The sequence below is a fragment of the Protobothrops mucrosquamatus genome, unplaced genomic scaffold (genome assembly GCF_001527695.2).
Source record: "Protobothrops mucrosquamatus isolate PMUCROS unplaced genomic scaffold, P.Mucros_1.0 scaffold1333, whole genome shotgun sequence".
Taxonomy (NCBI): domain Eukaryota; kingdom Metazoa; phylum Chordata; class Lepidosauria; order Squamata; family Viperidae; genus Protobothrops; species Protobothrops mucrosquamatus.
Window position 1 is genome coordinate 172,801 of NW_015387531.1, and position 18,085 is coordinate 190,885.

Here is an 18,085-nt window from a genome sequence, read left to right on the forward strand (position 1 = left end):
GCTTGAGAAGGACAGTCCACCAGATATCTGCCTGCACAGCTGGCTGGCCAAAGAAATCTTTTGGTTTAATGTCTATGGAGATTCTCATTCATCCATGTCATGGTTGTCCCAAAGGTGCTTTTTCAAAAGGCAAAGAAACTTCGTTTTTTCTTGAAGACATTTCACTTCTCATCTAAAAAGCTTCTTTAGTTCATTCATTCAGAACTGGAGAAGTTTCTTGGATGAGATGCGAAACATCTTGAAGGAAAAACAAAGTTTTTTTGCCTTTTGAAAAAGCACCTTTGGGACAAGTCTTTTGGTTCTTCATCACTGGTACTTTGATATGTTTGAAGAGCTCTTTTGCAGAGAAGCTTGCATTTGTGGAAAGTCCCCCTCTGTTTCTAGAAGCACCTGAGTGCATGTTATGACGTTTTTGTCCCAAAAAAAAATCAGCATTTGCTTCCAGTTTTCAGCAAAACCGGTCCATAGCGAACAAGTGATTCATTTAATGGCTGCAGCGTTCACTTAACAGATGCTATAAAACAGGTGGTAAAACCAAGTCGGTCATCGGGTGACCTGTTTTATAACCACCACCCATTCCCTCAAAAAGAATTTCAACCTTGATTTATCTTCTTTGAAAATAAAACCTTGACTTTTGGCTGCAGTGTTCTGTTTTTTCCCGGTTGGCAGCTTCTATATTGCAAAGGCTTTTTTTTTTACTCCAGACAGGTTTGCCAAGCTGTGGTTATTTCTTTTTTTTTGTCACTTGTTTGAAAATCTTAGTTCTGCCCTCCTCCCACTTCTTAATGTTTATTTCTGCATGAACCTGATCAGATAATTTCCATGACTGAAATTTAAACATTCATAAGGAAGTCTTCTGCCAGTTCTTATATAACTACCGTACATAACTACTTAACTCTGTTGTCAATTACACCGTGACAATAAAAATATTGTATTCTACATTGTCTTCAAGACTCCGTGTCTGCCCTATGAAAATAGATCCTGATAATCCATCTATTTGTTTCATTTTTTTTTAAACAAATGAGTCATCTGTAATGTTTTTATTGAAGTTACTTCCTGAAATCTTGGTTAACAATGAGAAAATCTTCATGAGACTGAAGCAGGTCTTAACTAAACCGTTTCAAGGCCAAAGTGTAGACTTTTCATGCTCTGCTTAGGCGTTTCCCCTATAAATAACAGAAGCAAAATGATAATAAGCTAGGCAAATAACTAATTTGGGTTAGGTTGCTATGATCAGCTTTTCTTTATCCAAAGAGATTCAGGGAGATTAGCATCTCTGCGTAGCCACAAGATTTACTGGACTATCTTATAGCAGTCACCCTCTCTCATGCTACCTCCTAAGATTGATCTAAAAATTAAAAGCCAGGAATTGTTGAAAATATTGACCATTGCCCTTTAAAAAATGGGCAGGTTAATGAATTGAAGGAGTTTCTATGTATGTTCCTAGTAAAACTAAACAATTTTGCAAACCCTCTCTGGACAATTTAACTGGGGTTACTACAGATAGTCCTCGACTTACGATCACAACTGGGCCCAAAATTTCTGTTGCTAGGTGAGACATTTGTTAAATGAGCTTTGCCCCATTTTCCTTGCTATAGTCGTTAAATGAATCACTGCCATTGTTAACTTAGTAACATGGATGCTAAGTGAATCTGGCTTCCCCATGAACTTGGCTTGTCAGAAGGTCGCAAAAGGGGATCATGTGACCCCGGGACACTGCGTAACCACCATAAATATGAGTCAGTTGACAAGCGTCTGCATTTTGATCATGGGACCATAGGGGATGCTGCAATGGTTGCAAGTGTGAAAAACAGATATAAGTCACTTTTTTCAGTGCTGTTGTAACTTTGAATGCTCAGCAAGTGAACTGTTGTAAGTTAAGGACTACCTGTGGATCATTTGTTCTAAAGTCTAAGTCAGGGGTAGGCAACCTTGGCTCTTTTATGACTCGTGGACTTCAACTCCCAGAATTCCTGAGCCAGCATGGGTCAGCTTGGAAACCTCTCCCTTTCCCCTCAGCATGGCTGGCTCAGGAATTCTGGGAGTTGAAGTCCACGAGTCATAAAAGAGCCAAGGTTGCCTACCCCTGGTCTAAGTGAAGCCAGACTGCCATGTATGGAAGCCTCAATTATCAATGTCTCTTACTCTAGAAACCAACCACAGGATTAGTGGCTATCACTGTCGCCTTGCACTTTTGCGATGTGGTAGATATTGCTGGCTTTGGATACCCCAGTTCAGATGACAAGAAGCAGAGTATTCACTACTACGAGCATGTTACAGTGAAGTCTATGGCTGTGAGTAACCTCATCTCTTCTCTTCTAATGAAGATAGGGAACTATTCATACTGAAACAGTTCCGGCCTCATATCTCTGTTTAATAGGTCAAGGGATATATTAGCTTCTTATCCATATACATAGTACCTTTGCATGAGATGACATACATCACGTCAATCCCAGTTTAACTGAACAGAGAAACTCTAGGTAGTGGCTGTAGAATGTGGTAATATTGTAAATCCATTTTAAAACAGTACACTGCAAGTAGGCTGCCTTTTTTTTTTTTTGAAGCAACCTACTGTAGTGTGTTAGGATTCCAAAGTGGGTGAATCGGAAAGCCAGAGTTAGTTGAAGATGCTCTGGTTTATGTGTTTAGCATAAAAAAAAAACCACCAGCCTGCTGCTTCTACTAATCGGTTTTCTTTTATCTTATTCCACAGTCTTCAGGGCATAATGTCTCCCACGAGGCATTAGCAATAAAACAGATGCTTGAATTGGGACTCGTCAAGAACCTCACTTATTTCTGATGTAAGATGGACAGCCTTTGTGTTCACGTCGAGCTGGGCCTTGTGCCAGCAGGACAAAGCCCTTTGTGGCTGGCCCATTCTAACATATAGCCATCCCTTCCATTCCAACGCTGACTGGTGCAGAGGCCTTGCAGTTCCCTGCAAACGGTGACCAGGCTGGATGGAAGTGTACGGCTTCTAAATGTGTTGACAGCTAGGGGTAGAAACAGTCCTGTAGAGAACCTGGGTGATACCAGCAGTCGGAAGCAGGAGTCTTTCTTCCTTATTGAGCACTTGCCCTCTACAGAATCTTCTTCATTTGGATAGTTGCAGAATTTTCTTTGCCATCTAACTGAGAGGTTCCTGCATTCACCAGAGGCACCTTTGGAAGATGAAAGCTAAGTTGCTGTGGATGGGCCTCAAAGAAGATACGACGCAATTTCCCATGGCGATAAAGTGATTGTCCCATAAGGTTGTTTCATTAATCATTCCCCCCTTCCTCGGCAAACCAATAGATGGGTGGTTGTTTGTTATTTTATTTATCGTGTTGGATGTTACCTAATGGGCAAGAGGCAACTGAATGAAGGATTATTAGCTGTCTGCCACCTTGTTTCCCTGTCTAGATGAAGATGAGACTAAAGTATGCTGGTTCAAATCTCTGGGCAATGCAACAGTTGAGGATGCCCAGGTAGAGGAGATAGCGAAGTTTATTTCTCTCCCGTCTGATTGGTTGGTTTTAGAGACCAGGTTGGAAAGGAGAGTACCCAACAGTATTTGCTGGTAGTTTTTATACTTAAAACAGTAGAGTTGAATGGACGTTTATTTTTTATTTTTTTTCGGGCACAGGCTCGGGCACGAAACCCTTCTGTGAAGGACACGTTGTTTTGCCCGAGTAGCACATATCTGATCTTAAATAGAAGGAGTAGATTTCTTTCCTTCCCATCAAGTGGGGATGACTACCCAACCAGAATTGATGGACAATGCAAAAGAGCTATCCTGGCCAAAGTTAAGCAGGAAAGGAAGGGCAAGAAAAGTAAGAGAAGAAGAAAAGGAGGTACCTCTCTACAGAGAAGGAATCGGCAGAACCCCAAAGCTGCGCAGCACTTTTGCCGGTCTGTCCCACGGTTAGGAAGGGGAACAATGTCATTCAGGACAAAGGCTAATCTCAGGGGCCTGAAAGTGAAGGTTGTTTTGAAGTAAGTTGCCTTTTCCTAGAGGCAGGGGAGGGCAAGGGGGGTCCAGGCATTTCAGATGTGCCAGTCCTGGTTAGGATTGGATGTGTTCTCTTCTTCCCCTTTAATCTCCAATGTGGGATCAAAGTGTATTCACTGTATATCTGATGTATTAAGTGCACTTGTCAATCGAAAGCTCTGATTGAATATTGGAGACCCGGCAATCTTCCGTTTCTCCCTCGAGACGGGATCAACCGCATAAGGTACAAGACCACAAGACCACCTCGCTGTACACCATCTCCATGTACTTGTGCAGCCAACGTGCCTTAGCCATCTTCGCAAGTGCCCGGCTTTGAGGGGGCCTGCTGGCCAATGCAAAACTCCAGCGGCTGAGACCACCTGATTCATTGCTAAGAAGATGGATTGCTGAGAAGGACGGCCCCGTGGACTTGACATTTAAGACACAGTTCCTGATTCCTCCTTGGAAATCGGGAGGGAGAAGGGATTGTTTATTAAATGGCAATTCCAAGGGGCGAGGGTGTGGGTGTGGGTGGGGGTTGAATCCCACGAGCAAGTGTTGGAAGTGTCTTTCCTGGCCAAGCGATAACAGCAGTGTTAAATAATTTAATAAATTTAATTTAAAACAGTCCTTTGCGAAGTGTCTTTGTTATATTTATATTATACAGGGGTGGGGAGGACATGTTTGCAGTCTTCCAATATTTGAGGGGCTGTCACAAGCAAGGGGGGGGGAGGGCTTATTTTCCAAAGGACCTGAATGCAGGACAAGAGGGAATGGAAGCTTATCAAAGAGATAACAACTTAGAAAAACTAAAATTTCTACAACTAAGGAGAAATTTCCTGACAGTGAGAACAATCAAATCATTGGAATGGCTTGCCGCCTGAAGTTTGTGGATGCTCCATCATTGGATGCTTTAAAGAAGAGATTGGACAGGGGTTGAACTAGAAGACCTTCAAGGCCCATCACAACTCCCTGTTATACTGTTATTGTGCCTTTCCTTCAGGAGAAAAAGGTAGCATGCCTACAGTTGTAATGGACAGAAGGAATAACCTGGATGAACAGGAGGAAGAAAACAATCAAATACAAGAAATTTGAATCTGAGCCAGAGTCAGAGCATAACTTGAAAGTGTCTTAGACAAGACCCTCCCTAGTTTTGACAAAGATAAAGAGAGGGAAGGGGAAAACACATTTGGACATGAAAGATTCTGTTACTATAACCTTATAATAAAAGTAGTATTAGCATGTGTGACTGGTTTCCCAGCTCGGTCTACCTTGAAGGGCTGAGAATAGCTCTCTAATTTATTCATTTATTTGATGGCGGCGCCTGGATCAGCAGCGGCTACATTGGCTCTTGAAGGTGAAAAGTTATGGGAGGGATATTAAGGGATATAGGCCACATGATCAGGAAGGTTTTAATGTGTTTGAGCAATGTGGTGGAACTAAAGTAACATACAACATACGACTGACAATCTTTGCTGGCATGGCGAGTTTCTAGCTGTTTGGTGAGACCGTTAAAAGTCGTTGGCGCTGTTTGAAATTGTTCTGCAGGCAGCAAGATCTGACTGCTGGCCCAGCGACGGATTCTATTGCAAATAAGGGCTGTTTCCAAAGGAGGCCGAGGAGGAGAGGGGCTTATGGAGCGAAGGAACTGGATGAGGCTGTCGGCAGGCCCAGAGGATGGGAGAGAGGCTTTTGGAGGAGTTGATGGCGGGGCAGCGTTCTCCAGGGGCGAAAAGGAGTGAGGCCTCTTTAAGGAAAAGGTGGAAGAGACAAGATCAGAAAAAGGAAAGGAGGTGAGGTTGTCGTGCAGGAATACAAGCTAATTTGAGGGCAAATCCACATGGAGCTCCATTTCCATCTGTCCTGTTTAACCATCGTTCGCTCCCTAGAGGTTAAAATGGACGATCTGAAACTTGAGCTGGCTACGAACAAGGAGTGGATATCGGAGGTGGTGACCCTTTGAGAGCTGTATGCAACAAAATTTCATTTTGATGTATGCCGATTGGTGTACTTTCAAAGTGACAATAGAATTATTATTATTATTATTATTATTATTATTATTATTATTATTATTATTATTATTATTATTATTATTATTATGGATCATCGCACAGTCAGCCAGATGTTCAGACTGGATTTGGCATTTTGTCTACCTATCGAGTCCTTACCAAGGACCTGGGATAGGCAGATGTGAATGTTTGATGGTATTACAGATATCGTCGTAGGATGGAAGCAGTTCCTAGTAAGGCCGCCTTTTGCAATTGACTAATGGCGAATTTGTCAATGCCAATGATGGTGTTCAAGTGGTGTTCAAGTTGTTTTGGGATTGCACCCAAGGCGCCTATTACTATTGGTACTACCCTTGCTTGCTTTTGCCACAGTCTTTCTATTTTTATTTGTAGGTCTTTGTATTTTGTTATCTTCTCCAGTTCTTTCTCGTCTATTCTGCTGTCTCCAGGCACTGCCACGTCCACTATCCAGACCTTTTTGTCTTTCTTATCGACAATTGTTAAGTCCGGGGTGTTATGTTGCAGGTGCTTGTCTGTTTGAATTCTGAAGTCCCAGAGCAGTTTAACTTTATCATTTTCTATGAATTTCTCTATTTTATGATCCCACCAGTTCCTGCTTATAGGCAAAAATATTTCTTGCAGAATTATTATTATTATTATTATTATTATTATTATTATTATTATTATTATTATTATTAATAATAATAATGTACATATATCTTTGCAAAACAAGATATTTAGTGCCTATAAAATTTTCCTTGTGGCTCTGCTCAGTTGTGACAGTGTCACTCAATGTAATGGAGAAGTTGGATCATCGGCTAGACGAGGGGCTGAGAATTTTACTTTCAGTATAGTTCAGATCTCAGCAGGGAAGAAGCAACGTTTTTTCTATGTTAAAGTTGTAGAGAAGCAAAGAAAACACCCGGAGCAAAACTCTGCTCATGATGATACTAAAACAGAGAAATTCTTTGTTGGATCCATTTGAAGCTTACTAACAGGAGATCAGCTGAAAAAAAACTATTGGTGTCTAGTTTGGGAAAGATATGTAAGTAGCTGACCAATACAAGCTGAATATACAGAGAATCTGTTAGAATATTCACTGGGCAACTTTACATATTACTCCAGCCTAAAAAGAAGTTATAACTGTTTTGCTGCTTGAAGCCAGTTCACATTTTTTACATTCTGTCCTTGTGATGTTGTTTGGTATCTTCCTTCACATCCTTTTAGTCCTTTTTTGGAAAAGCATCATGGCGTGTAGCATATCTGTTTTCTTGGGTCTTCTGAAGCTGCTCTTTTCGAGGGGATCCATTTTTAGAAGGTCTGAGCCAATGTTTCTCAACCTCCATAAATTTAAGATGGGTGGACTTTAATTCTCAGAATTCCCCTGCCAGCCATAGTTGGACTTCAACGCCCAGAATTCCCCAGCCAGATGGGGTTTGAGGTCCACTGTTCTTAAACTTGCCAATGTTGGGGAAAACACTAGTCTAAACTCATACTGTAGAGAAGAAACTGATGAAGGAGAAGGCAATTGATGCAGATGACATCTCAGGAGCTGAACCCTGGAGATTAAGTCAGGGTGTCAACGCTGCTAACATCGGATGTTCTTGCTTTGACAACATATAGAGATGCAGCCATTTTCCTTCTTATGTTTTACTCTTAGAATTAGAGTTAGAATTAGATGATACTGGGGGGGGGGGGAGGAATGTGCATGGGAGTTTAGTTAGACATAACAATATTGTAACTAGCGTGAGAACCAAGGTTTTTTGAAATAAGAGATGATAAGAAATGGCCGGATTGAAGAACTGGAGGGAAAGCCTGCATTTCAAACTAATTGGAGAATGTGATTTATGACTGTTAATTAGAGGAGGGAATTGTGCTTTGATACTATGTGCTCAGGAGAGGAGAATTCAGATTTTAAGGTAAACAATGCCTCGAGTTTCATCTGTCGGAACCATGACACAGGGTTTGCAGTAGTGGTGAATATCAATAGCTCAGGTGTAGGATGAGGGTGTTTGTTCTCTGAGCTTGTGGCTTGGTTTCTGAATGTTTCATGACCAGGCTAGGTAACATCTTCAGCAGAGTTTAGGGGATATCAGTGTTAGTGTTCTGTTTATAAGGGCTTTGTGTGGTTAGTAGGTCTTGTGATGGGTCAAGGCTACTGGTGCTCTTTTTTAAAGAGGTTTTTGGTGTTATAAAACATGACTGTCCCCTTTCTCCATTTTTATTATTTTTGCTTGTAAATTGAGGGTGGGTTCAGTTAAGCTCCAAATGGCTTTTTTTTAATTGAAACTCAGCAGAGGTAGTGATTATTTTAATTACTTTTATGATATTGCTTCACTATTTAAAAAAGAACAACCTTCGTTCTTTTATAGGACAGTGATGAGCCTGCACTCCTAATTAAAGACCGTGCTGGTTTCTGCTAGCTGATAAATGCCATAAAATGCATTTAAAAAGGTCTTGCGAAGAAGCTTAAACAGCTGTTTCTTCAGGGCTTTGTGGCTGACTAATTTTGGTCCTGCTGAAAACACATTGCATAGTTGACACATAAGGCTAGTCTACCTGGTCAGTAAACCCTGAATAACCCCCTACACAGCAAATAGAGAAAACTCCTAGGCAGTGTTTTTCAACCGTGTCAACTTTAAGACCTATGGGCTTCAACTCCCAGAATTCCCCAGCCAGCATGCTGGTTGAGGAATTCTGGGAGCATAGCTGACTGGAGAATTCTGGAAATCGAAGTCCACAGGTCTTTAAGTTGCCAAGGTTACCTTCCTGGTAATCAGGAAAGGGTGAGAAAGAAACTCAGGACTTGCCTGCCTTGATTTTCTTTGATACCTTTGTGGAGGATGGAGGAGAGAGACTCTACTGGGCTTTCAAGATTCTGCTATAGCCTAAATTGATAAAGTAGAGCTTTAGGATTTCTTGTTGAGTTGGGTTTCTCACCAGGCCCACCTTAAATAAGCACCAGGGCAAAAAACCACTTTTTCTTCTTCTTGTTTTGCTTCCCTTCTTCCAGTAGCTCATGTTGAAGAGGAGCTCTACTGCTTTTAGGAGGTATCTTCTTAGCTTTCTCTCCTATGGAGTTTTTTGGGAACTACTGTGTTGGGGAGAGGAGTGGTTTTCTGGCACTCCCTGCTTCCGGAGATGTCCATGGTGCTGTATGTGTCAATGAAGTCAAGATGGCAAACCCAACTATACAACTCGAAGGCCAAATGAAACTCAAATCACCTGTTTGGGAGCACCGTCACACCTTTTTTTTGGACACCCTTCCCTCTTGTGAACACCCTACCTGTTCCCCAGCTTGGGGAAAGTGAAGCAGTGGTGGGTGACTTGGCTTCTCGACTGCTGCATGGCCCCATCAGAGGATAGCAAAGGTGGCTTCCTTGAGCACCCTTTACTTTTTTGAAAAAAGCTATGTGTAGTTGATTGATTAGGAAGGGCTGATTCTAGAGCAGGATGAATTCATTCTCTACATACAGGAGAACTAAAATGCAAAAGGGGCAAATGATTGGTTGAAAAAAGACAACTCTTGTCAAGAGTGTTTTGAACAGCTTTTCCTACTTTAGAGCATGTCCTTCTTGTTACTCAGAGATCAGATGTGAATGAATGCGTCAGCTCTGGGCAAAGAACCACATGAAAGGTTGTGCTTTTTTTTTAATCTACTAGATCAGAATAATTATAATCAAAGAACTATGATTTTCTAGAATTGCATCTTCCCAACTTCTGTTGAAATGGATAGCCAAGGCAGCATAAGAATTTATTTCAAGGCATCGCCTAACACCATTTTTGTCCACTTGTTGGAAAGCAACTCACCTGTGTCTCTGCGTTGAAAGGATGGTTCCATGGGATTTGGCTGCTACCTTATAGCTACTTGTACAGTCAATAGGTCTGGGCAGATGGTCTTTAATGCTTTCTCATCCCCAAGCAATTTGGCCTTTTAAATGTTAACTTATGGAAGGACGAGTGGACGGCACAACAGAGCTATTGCTCATGAATTTCCTGAATGTACGCCCTCCTTTTGCAAAACCAGTAGTGGTTTTTTTTTTTTTTAAATATCTTGTTACAGTGGTGCCATCTCTCTCTATGCTTCTGAGATAGGCCTTTCAACCAGGTTGTGAACATAGCACATGGCACTTGTACATACCGGCTTCCTGACGAATTCCAGGTTTAGTGAAACCAAGGTGTCAATTTGCAGCCAGTGTAACTGCCCATCACTATTGGTTGTTATTAATGAACAACAGATGGTTGAGGAAATTCTTGCTTCAGACAGTAAACTCAACAAGATAAAATTTAAAAAAAAAAAAAAAAAAAAATGCTTCCGAGCAGTTGGGTCTCTGAACAAGTCATTAACGGCTTGTGAGGGATGATCAGTTGCCAAGTATTTTCATATTACTCAAACTTTATATATTATTGCTGAAGCCAATGGTGAAGGTCATTTAGCAGGCTTTCAGCTAGAGCAGGGTTTCCAGCCGTGGCAACCTTAAGACTTGTGAACTTCAACTCCCAGAATGCTGCATGGATGGCTGGGAATTCTGCGAGTTGAAATCCACAAGTCTTAAAAGTTTCCAAGGTTGGACATCCTTGACTTAGGAGTAATAATGCAAGGTAGCGGTTGCAGTTCTAGGATGTGGCCTGTAGGTGGCAGTCGTAACCTGAATTTCCCATTTTTTAAAAAAAAATAATAATTCCAGCAACAGTAAAAAGTACCTTTATTTCTTTGTCTGAACTGGGGAGTATTCAACTTATTTCTTGTTCACTCTGCAAAGATGATTGCAAAAAATTAAACTCAAGAGTTTCCAAGGATTTCCTAAACAACATGGGTCCAAATCATCCATCTGAAACCTTCGGAGAGACCAAAATGGTCGCTCACTGGTCTAAAGAAGTCTTGACTGATTAAACATTTAATGACTAGCTGACTGGCTGTAGGGAGAAAGCCCCAGGGTGGCTGGAAGCTTTGAAGGTTACCCCTCCCTCCATGTGCCATGAAACCCCTATGGGCTGAGTAATTCTTTCTAAAAATTAAGTGCCTTGAAATTCTTAGTAGTCAATTTGCAGTTCCAATGCCATGCCTTATTTGAGAAGTGGGCAATAGGCTTTAAGTGTAGCTTAATGATAGGGCACACCCTATANATTTCCCCTATAAAACCAATTAAAAAGCAAATATATTAATAGCTGTGTCATATTTAAAATCTTTGAAAATTTTTAAAAATTATTCCCTATTTAAAATTCACCCTAGGTCAGTCCCGCTTGTTGAAAAAGCCATGTCTTGAGGGCGCGGCGGAAGGTTAGGAGATCCGGAATCGTCCGGATCTCGGGGGGTAGCTCGTTTAGTGCCTATAAAATTTTTCTTGTGGCTCGGCTCAGTTGTGACAGTGTCACTCAATGTAATGGAGAAGTTGGATCATCGGCTAGAGGGGCTGAGAATTTTACTTTCAGTATAGTTCAGATCTCAGCAGGGAAGAAGCAACGTTTTTTCTATGTTAAAGTTGTAGAGAAGCAAAGAAAACACCCGGAGCAAAGCTCTGCTCATGATGATACTAAAACAGAGAAATTCTTTGTTGGATCCATTCGAAGCTTACTAACAGGAGATCAGCTGAAAAAAACTATTGGTGTCTAGTTTGGGAAAGATATGTAAGTAGCTGACCAATACAAGCTGAATATACAGAGAATCTGTTAGAATATTCACTGGGCAACTTTACATATTACTCCAGCCTAAAAAGAAGTTATAACTGTTTTGCTGCTTGAAGCCAGTTCACATTTTTTTACATTCTGTCCTTGTGATGTTGTTTGGTATCTTCCTTCGTATCCTTTCCGTCCTTTTTTGGAAAAGCATCATGGCGTGTAGCAGATCTGTTTTCTTGGGTCTTCTGAAGCTGCTCTTTTCGAGGGGATCCATTTTTAGAAGGTCTGAGCCAATGTTTCTCAACCTCCATAAATTTAAGATGGGTGGACTTTAATTCTCAGAATTCCCCTGCCAGCCATAGTTGGACTTCAACGCCCAGAATTCCCCAGCCAGATGGGGTTTGAGGTCCACCGTTCTTAAACTTGCCAATGTTGGCAAAAACACTAGTCTAAACTCATACTGTAGAGAAGAAACTGATGAAGGAGAAGACAATTGACACAGATGACATCTCAGGAGCTGAACCCTGGAGATTAAGTCAGGGTGTCAACGCTGCTAACATCGGATGTTCTTGCTTTGACAACATATGGAGATGCAGCCATTTTCCTTCTTATGTTTTACTCTTAGAATTAGAGTTAGAATTAGATGATACTGGGGGGGGGGAGGAATGTGCATGGAGTTTAGTTAGACATAACAATATTGTAACTAGTGTGAGAACCAAGGTTTTTGAAATAAGAGATGATAAGAAATGGCCGTATTGAGGAACTGGAGGGAAAGCCTGCATTTCAAACTAATTGGAGAATGTGATTTATGACTGTTAATTAGAGGAGGGAATTGTGCTTTGATACTATGTGCTCAGGAGAGGGGAATTCAGATTTTAAGGTAAACAATGCCTCGAAGTTCTTTGAAGAGTTTCATCTGTCGGAACCATGACACAGGGTTTGCAATAGTGGTGAATATCAATAGCTCAGGTGTAGGATGGGGGTGTTTGTTCTCTGAGCTTGTAGCTTGGTTTCTGAATGTTTCATGACCAGGCTAGGTAACATCTTCAGCAGAGTTTAGGGGATATCAGTGTTAGTGTTCTGTTTATAAGGGCTTTGTGTGGTTAGTAGGTCTTGTGATGGGTCAGGTGTAGATGTGACAAGTGAGGGTCTTGCGATGGGTCAAGGCTACTGGTGCTCTTTTTTAAAGAGGTTTTTGGTGTTATAAAACATGACTGTCCCCTTTCTCCATTTTTATTATTTTTGCTTGTAAATTGAGGGTGGGTTCAGTTAAGCCCCAAATGGCTTTTTTTTAATTGAAACTCAGCAGAGGTAGTGATTATTTTAATTACTTTTATGATATTGCTTCACTATTTAAAAAAGAACAATCTTCGTTCTTTTATAGGACAGTGATGAGCCTGCACTCCTAATTAAAGACCGTGCTGGTTTCTGCTAGCTGATAAATGCCATAAAATGCATTTAAAAAGGTCTTGCGAAGAAGCTTAAACAGCTGTTTCTTCAGGGCTTTGTGGCTGACTAATTTTGGTCCTGCTGAAAACACATTGCATAGTTGACACATAAGGCTAGTATACCTGGTCAGTAGACCCTGGATAACCCCCTACACAGCAAATAGAGAAAACTCCTAGGCAGTGTTTTTCAACCGTGTCAACTTTAAGACCTATGGGCTTCAACTCCCAGAATTCCCCAGCCAGCATGCTGGTTGAGGAATTCTGGGAGCATAGCTGACTGGAGAATTCTGGAAATCGAAGTCCACAGGTCTTTAAGTTGCCAAGGTAACCTTCCTGATAATCAGGAAAGGGTGAGAAAGAAACTCAGGATTTGCCTGCCTTGACCTTCTTTGATACCTTTGTGGAGGATGGAAGAGAGAAACTCTACTGGGCTTTCAAGATTCTGCTATAGCCTAAATTGATAAAGTAGAGCTTTAGGATCTCTTGTTGAGTTGGGTTTCTCACCAGGCCCACCTTAAATAAGCACCAGGGCAAAAAAACACTTTTTCTTCTTCTTGTTTTGCTTCCCTTCTTCCAGTAGCTCATGTTGAAGAGGAGCTCTACTGCTTTTAGGAGGTATCTTCTTAGCTTTCTCTCCTATGGAGTTTTTTGGGAACTACTGTGTTGGGGAGAGGAGTGGTTTTCTGGCACTCCCTGCTTCCGGAGATGTCCATGGTGCTGTATGTGTCAATGAAGTCAATATGGCAAACCCAACTATACAACTCGAAGGCCAAATGAAACTCAAATCACCTGTTTGGGAGCACCGTCACACCTTTTTTTTGGACACCCTTCCCTCTTGTGAACACCCTACCTGTTCCCCAGCTTGGGGAAAGTGAAGCAGTGGTGGATGACTTGGCTTCTCTACTGCTGCATGGCCCCATCAGAGGATAGCAAAGGTGGCTTCCTTGAGCACCCTTTACTTTTTTGAAAAAAGCTATGTGTAGTTGATTGATTAGGAAGGGCTGATTCTAGAGCAGGATGAATTCATTCTCTACACACAGGAGAACTAAAATGCAAAAGGGGCAAATGATTGGTTGAGAAAAGACAACTCTTGTCAAGAGTGTTTTGAACAGCTTTTCCTACTTTAGAGCATGTCCTTCTTGTTACTCAGAGATCAGATGTGAATGAATGCGTCAGCTCTGGGCAAAGAACCACGTGAAAAGTTGTGCTTTTTTTAAATCTACTGGATCAGAATAATTATAATCAAAGAACTATGATTTTCTAGAATTGCATCTTCCCAACTTCTGTTGAAATGGATAGCCAAGGCAGCATAAGAATTTGTTTCAAGGCATCGCCTAACGCCACTTTTGTCCACTTGTTGGAAAGCAACTCACCTGTGTCTCTGCGTTGAAAGGATGGTTCCATGGGATTTGGCTGCTACCTTATAGCTACTTGTACAGTCAATAGGTCTGGGCAGATGGTCTTTAATGCTTTCTCATCCCCAAGCAATTTGGCCTTGTAAATGTTAACTTATGGAAGGACGAGTGGACGGCACAACAGAGCTATTGCTCATGAATTTCCTGAATGTACGCCCTCCTTTTGCAAAACCAGTATAGTGTTTTTTTTTAAAAAAATATCTTGTTACAGTGGTGCCATCTCTCTCTCTGCTTCTGAGATAAGCCTTTGAACCAGGTTGTGAACATAGCACATGGCACTTGTACATACCGGCTTCCTGATGAATTCCAGGTTTAGTGAAACCAAGGTGTCAATTTGCAGCCAGTGTAACTGCCTATCACTGTTGGTTGTTATTAATGAACAACAGATGGTTGAGGAAATTCTTGCTTCAGACAGTAAACTCAACAAGATAATTTTTTTTAAAAAAAGCAAAAAAAAAAAAAAAAGCGTCCGAGCAGTTGGGTCTCTGAACAAGTCATTAACTGCTTGTGAGGGATGATCAGTTGCCAAGTATTTTCATATTACTCAAGCTTTATATATTATTGCTGAAGCCAATGGTGAAGGTCATTTAGCAGGCTTTCAGCTAGAGCAGGGTTTCCAGCCGTGGCAACCTTAAGACTTGTGAACTTCAACTCCCAGAATTCTGCATGGATGGCTGGGAATTCTGCGAGTTGAAATCCACAAGTCTTAAAAGTTTCCAAGGTTGGACATCCTTGACTTAGGAGTAATAATGCAAGGTAGCGGTTGCAGTTCTAGGATGTGGCCTGTAGGTGGCAGCCGTAACCTGAATTTCCCATTTTTTAAAAAAAAAAAAATAATTCCAGCAACAGTAAAAAGTACCTTTATTTCTTTGTCTGAACTGGGGAGTATTCAACTTATTTCTTGTTCACTCTGCAAAGATGGTTGCAAAAAATTAAACTCAAGAGTTTCCAAGGATTTCCTAAACAACATGGGTCCAAATCATCCATCTGAAACCTTCGGAGAGACCAAAATGGTCGCTCACTGGTCTAAAGAAGTCTTGACTGATTAAACATTTAATGACTAGCTGACTGGCTGTAGGGAAAAAGCCCCAGGGTGGCTGGAAGCTTTGAAGGTTACCCCTCCCTCCATGTGCCATGAAACCCCTATGGGCTGAGTAATTCTTTCTAAAAATTAAGTGCCTTGAAATTCTTAGTAGTCAATTTGCAGTTCCAATGCCATGCCTTATTTGAGAAGTGGGCAATAGGCTTTAAGTGTAGCTTAATGATAGGGCACACCCTATATGAAAAAAGCATGTGTGTGGAAAACATCTCATCTTCTGCTGGCTGAATCAGAAAAGACTATTGTTTGTTAACTTCTATTGGTGAAGTTAGAAAAGAACCACCATTTGGACCAGGGGCCTTCAAACTTGGCCCTTTTATGACTTGTGGACTTCAACTCCCAGAATTCCTCAGCCAGGCATGTGTGCCTGGCTGAGGAATTCTGGGAGTTGAAGTCCACAAGTCATAAAAGGGCCAAGTCTGAAGGCCCCTGACTTGGACACCATGATAGCTAACTAAGCGGGAAATCCAACAGCTATGCACGCTTATGTACAATGGTCATGAAGATACAAGATGCCATTTTTCCTGATCCATAAGGTAGGTCCTAACATCCCCAAAGATTCTGGTTTAGGATACCAACATCTCTTTCCTGCACCTTCTCCAGAGAAATTTGGCTTGCTTTTTAGAGCAACAGATTGTGGTTTTTTTTCTCTAGGAGAAGTGTATTTATGTCCTCACATGATCCAAATTTTGATTTGTTTTTAGTAGTTTTCCCTTGCCAGACCAGCTTTGATCTGAAATTGCTTGTGAGACTGAACAAACTTTCTTCTCTGGGGTGCATTGTATGAGAAAAGCACACACACATGGATAAGAATTGGATTCGTTGATTGTATCATTGTACCTGCTAGATTTCAACTATTCATATTATTGAGTTTATTCCTTATACAGAGGGCGGTTTATTAGTTGGTATGAATGAGTGCTTATAAGCTGCTAAGATCAAATGAAATCAGTGACTCAAACCACCAGTGAATGGTGCTTAGGGAACAATTAATCAGTAGAACGACTTGCCTCCAGAAGTTGTGGGTGTTCCATCACTGGAGATTTTTAAGAAGAGATTGGACAACCATTTGTCTGAAATAGTATAGGGTCTCCTGCTTGAGCAGGGTGTTGGATTAGAAGACCAACAAGGTCCCGTCCAACTCTGTTGTGAAGCTAAGACTGACAACATATTTGCTCTCTACATTTGGGGAGTTGAAACTATGGTGATATGATTAGAAGAATATGTTTGAAGAAATGGGCAGGAGTTCCTGACTTTTTCTTCGAAAACTTTTGCACCTTTATCACAGATTAAGCCCTGAATTCTGAAAGTAAGCAATCACACAATGCATACGTTGCTTGTGCTAAATGCTGTGTGTGGTTTTCTCTTTTGGAACAGAGTTGTTTAAATCAGACTGGTTTCCAGAGGACCCACTGCCACGGTGCTTGTAACAATTGTTGTATTAATCTTCCAGTTGTGCTGTTGTGGGGAAAGGGAGGGCACGGAATACAGAAGCAGCGGTAAGAAATGTTTTATGTTCACTCGCAGCAGCAGCAGCCTGCTCTGGACACTGGGTGCCTGCAGTGATTGTCACACGTCACTCAAAAGAGTTCAGTCTTCCCTCCACCAAAAGTTCCTCTTAATCAAAATCAGAGTATGATGGATGGGCTATAGCAGTGGTGGCGAACCTATGGCATGGGTGCCAGAGGCAGCACTCAGAGCGCTCTCTGTGGGCACGCGCGCTGTCACCCCAGTCCTAGGCCTTCAGCTGGGTTTGATAAAACCTTTTCGCTTTAGGCCTCCACCGCCGTGTACAAAAAATAAGGTTCAATCAGTCAATTTCAACTTCTCGCGGGGAAAAAAAAGATCTTCCAAAGTTGGAATTGATTGATTGAACTTTTTAGTCCCACCCATTCTGCCGTTACCACCGCAGCCACGCCCAGCCAATGGGCCACACCCACCCGGCACCCGACGATGCATAAGTGGGTTTTGGGTTGCAGTTTGGGCACTCGGTCTCTAAAAGGTTCGCCATCACTGATCTATAGGCATATCTGGGTGTTTTGCTGAGAAGCCACTCTTAAAAGTTCTCAACTCCGTTTTGTTTTGTTTTTTGTCCAAAGACACATTGTAATATGATCAAACACCAAACACCAAACAAAATAAAAGTCATTAAAAATAATAAAAAGACCAGGATTAGCAGTCAGTGCACGTTATTACACCAATGGCTGTCCCCCTCCCCCTCACACTGAAACTTCCTTAAGTTAAGCCACAGTTGTCTGAGGTTGCTTTGAAGGACACAGCTCCCCACCCCCCCACCCCTTATAATTTGCAAATGAGGCTAAGCAGCAGGGAGGGTGGTTTTGCTGGTGCAGGTGACAGCGGGCGGGCGTTGAAGATGCACCTTCTCCAAAATGTCCACAGACAGGAATCGATGTCACTAAGCATAGTAGAACCATCAGTCCATTTATCTTCAGGAGCCAACCAAAGGCAGATGACCTGCCAGAGAAAGATAGCTTAGATGTCTCTCCTGGGCAGTTGGATGAACAGTT

The 18,085-nt window shown here is 41.7% G+C and overlaps 1 protein-coding gene across 4 annotated transcripts in view; it reads left to right on the forward strand.

The window, feature by feature from the left end:
* ST3GAL4 (ST3 beta-galactoside alpha-2,3-sialyltransferase 4) overlaps positions 1–3,250 on the forward strand; it is a 51,735-nt gene extending 48,485 nt beyond the window's left edge. For all 4 annotated transcript variants that reach the window (XM_015821455.1, XM_015821456.1, XM_015821458.1 and 1 more), the window contains 2 exons: positions 2,151–2,294; positions 2,714–3,250. In XM_015821455.1, coding sequence (XP_015676941.1) covers positions 2,151–2,294; positions 2,714–2,800 — 231 coding nt within the window. In that variant the 3' untranslated portion in view covers positions 2,801–3,250. The remainder of the gene's footprint in view (positions 1–2,150; positions 2,295–2,713) is intronic.
* The last annotated feature ends 14,835 nt before the right edge of the window (positions 3,251–18,085 follow it).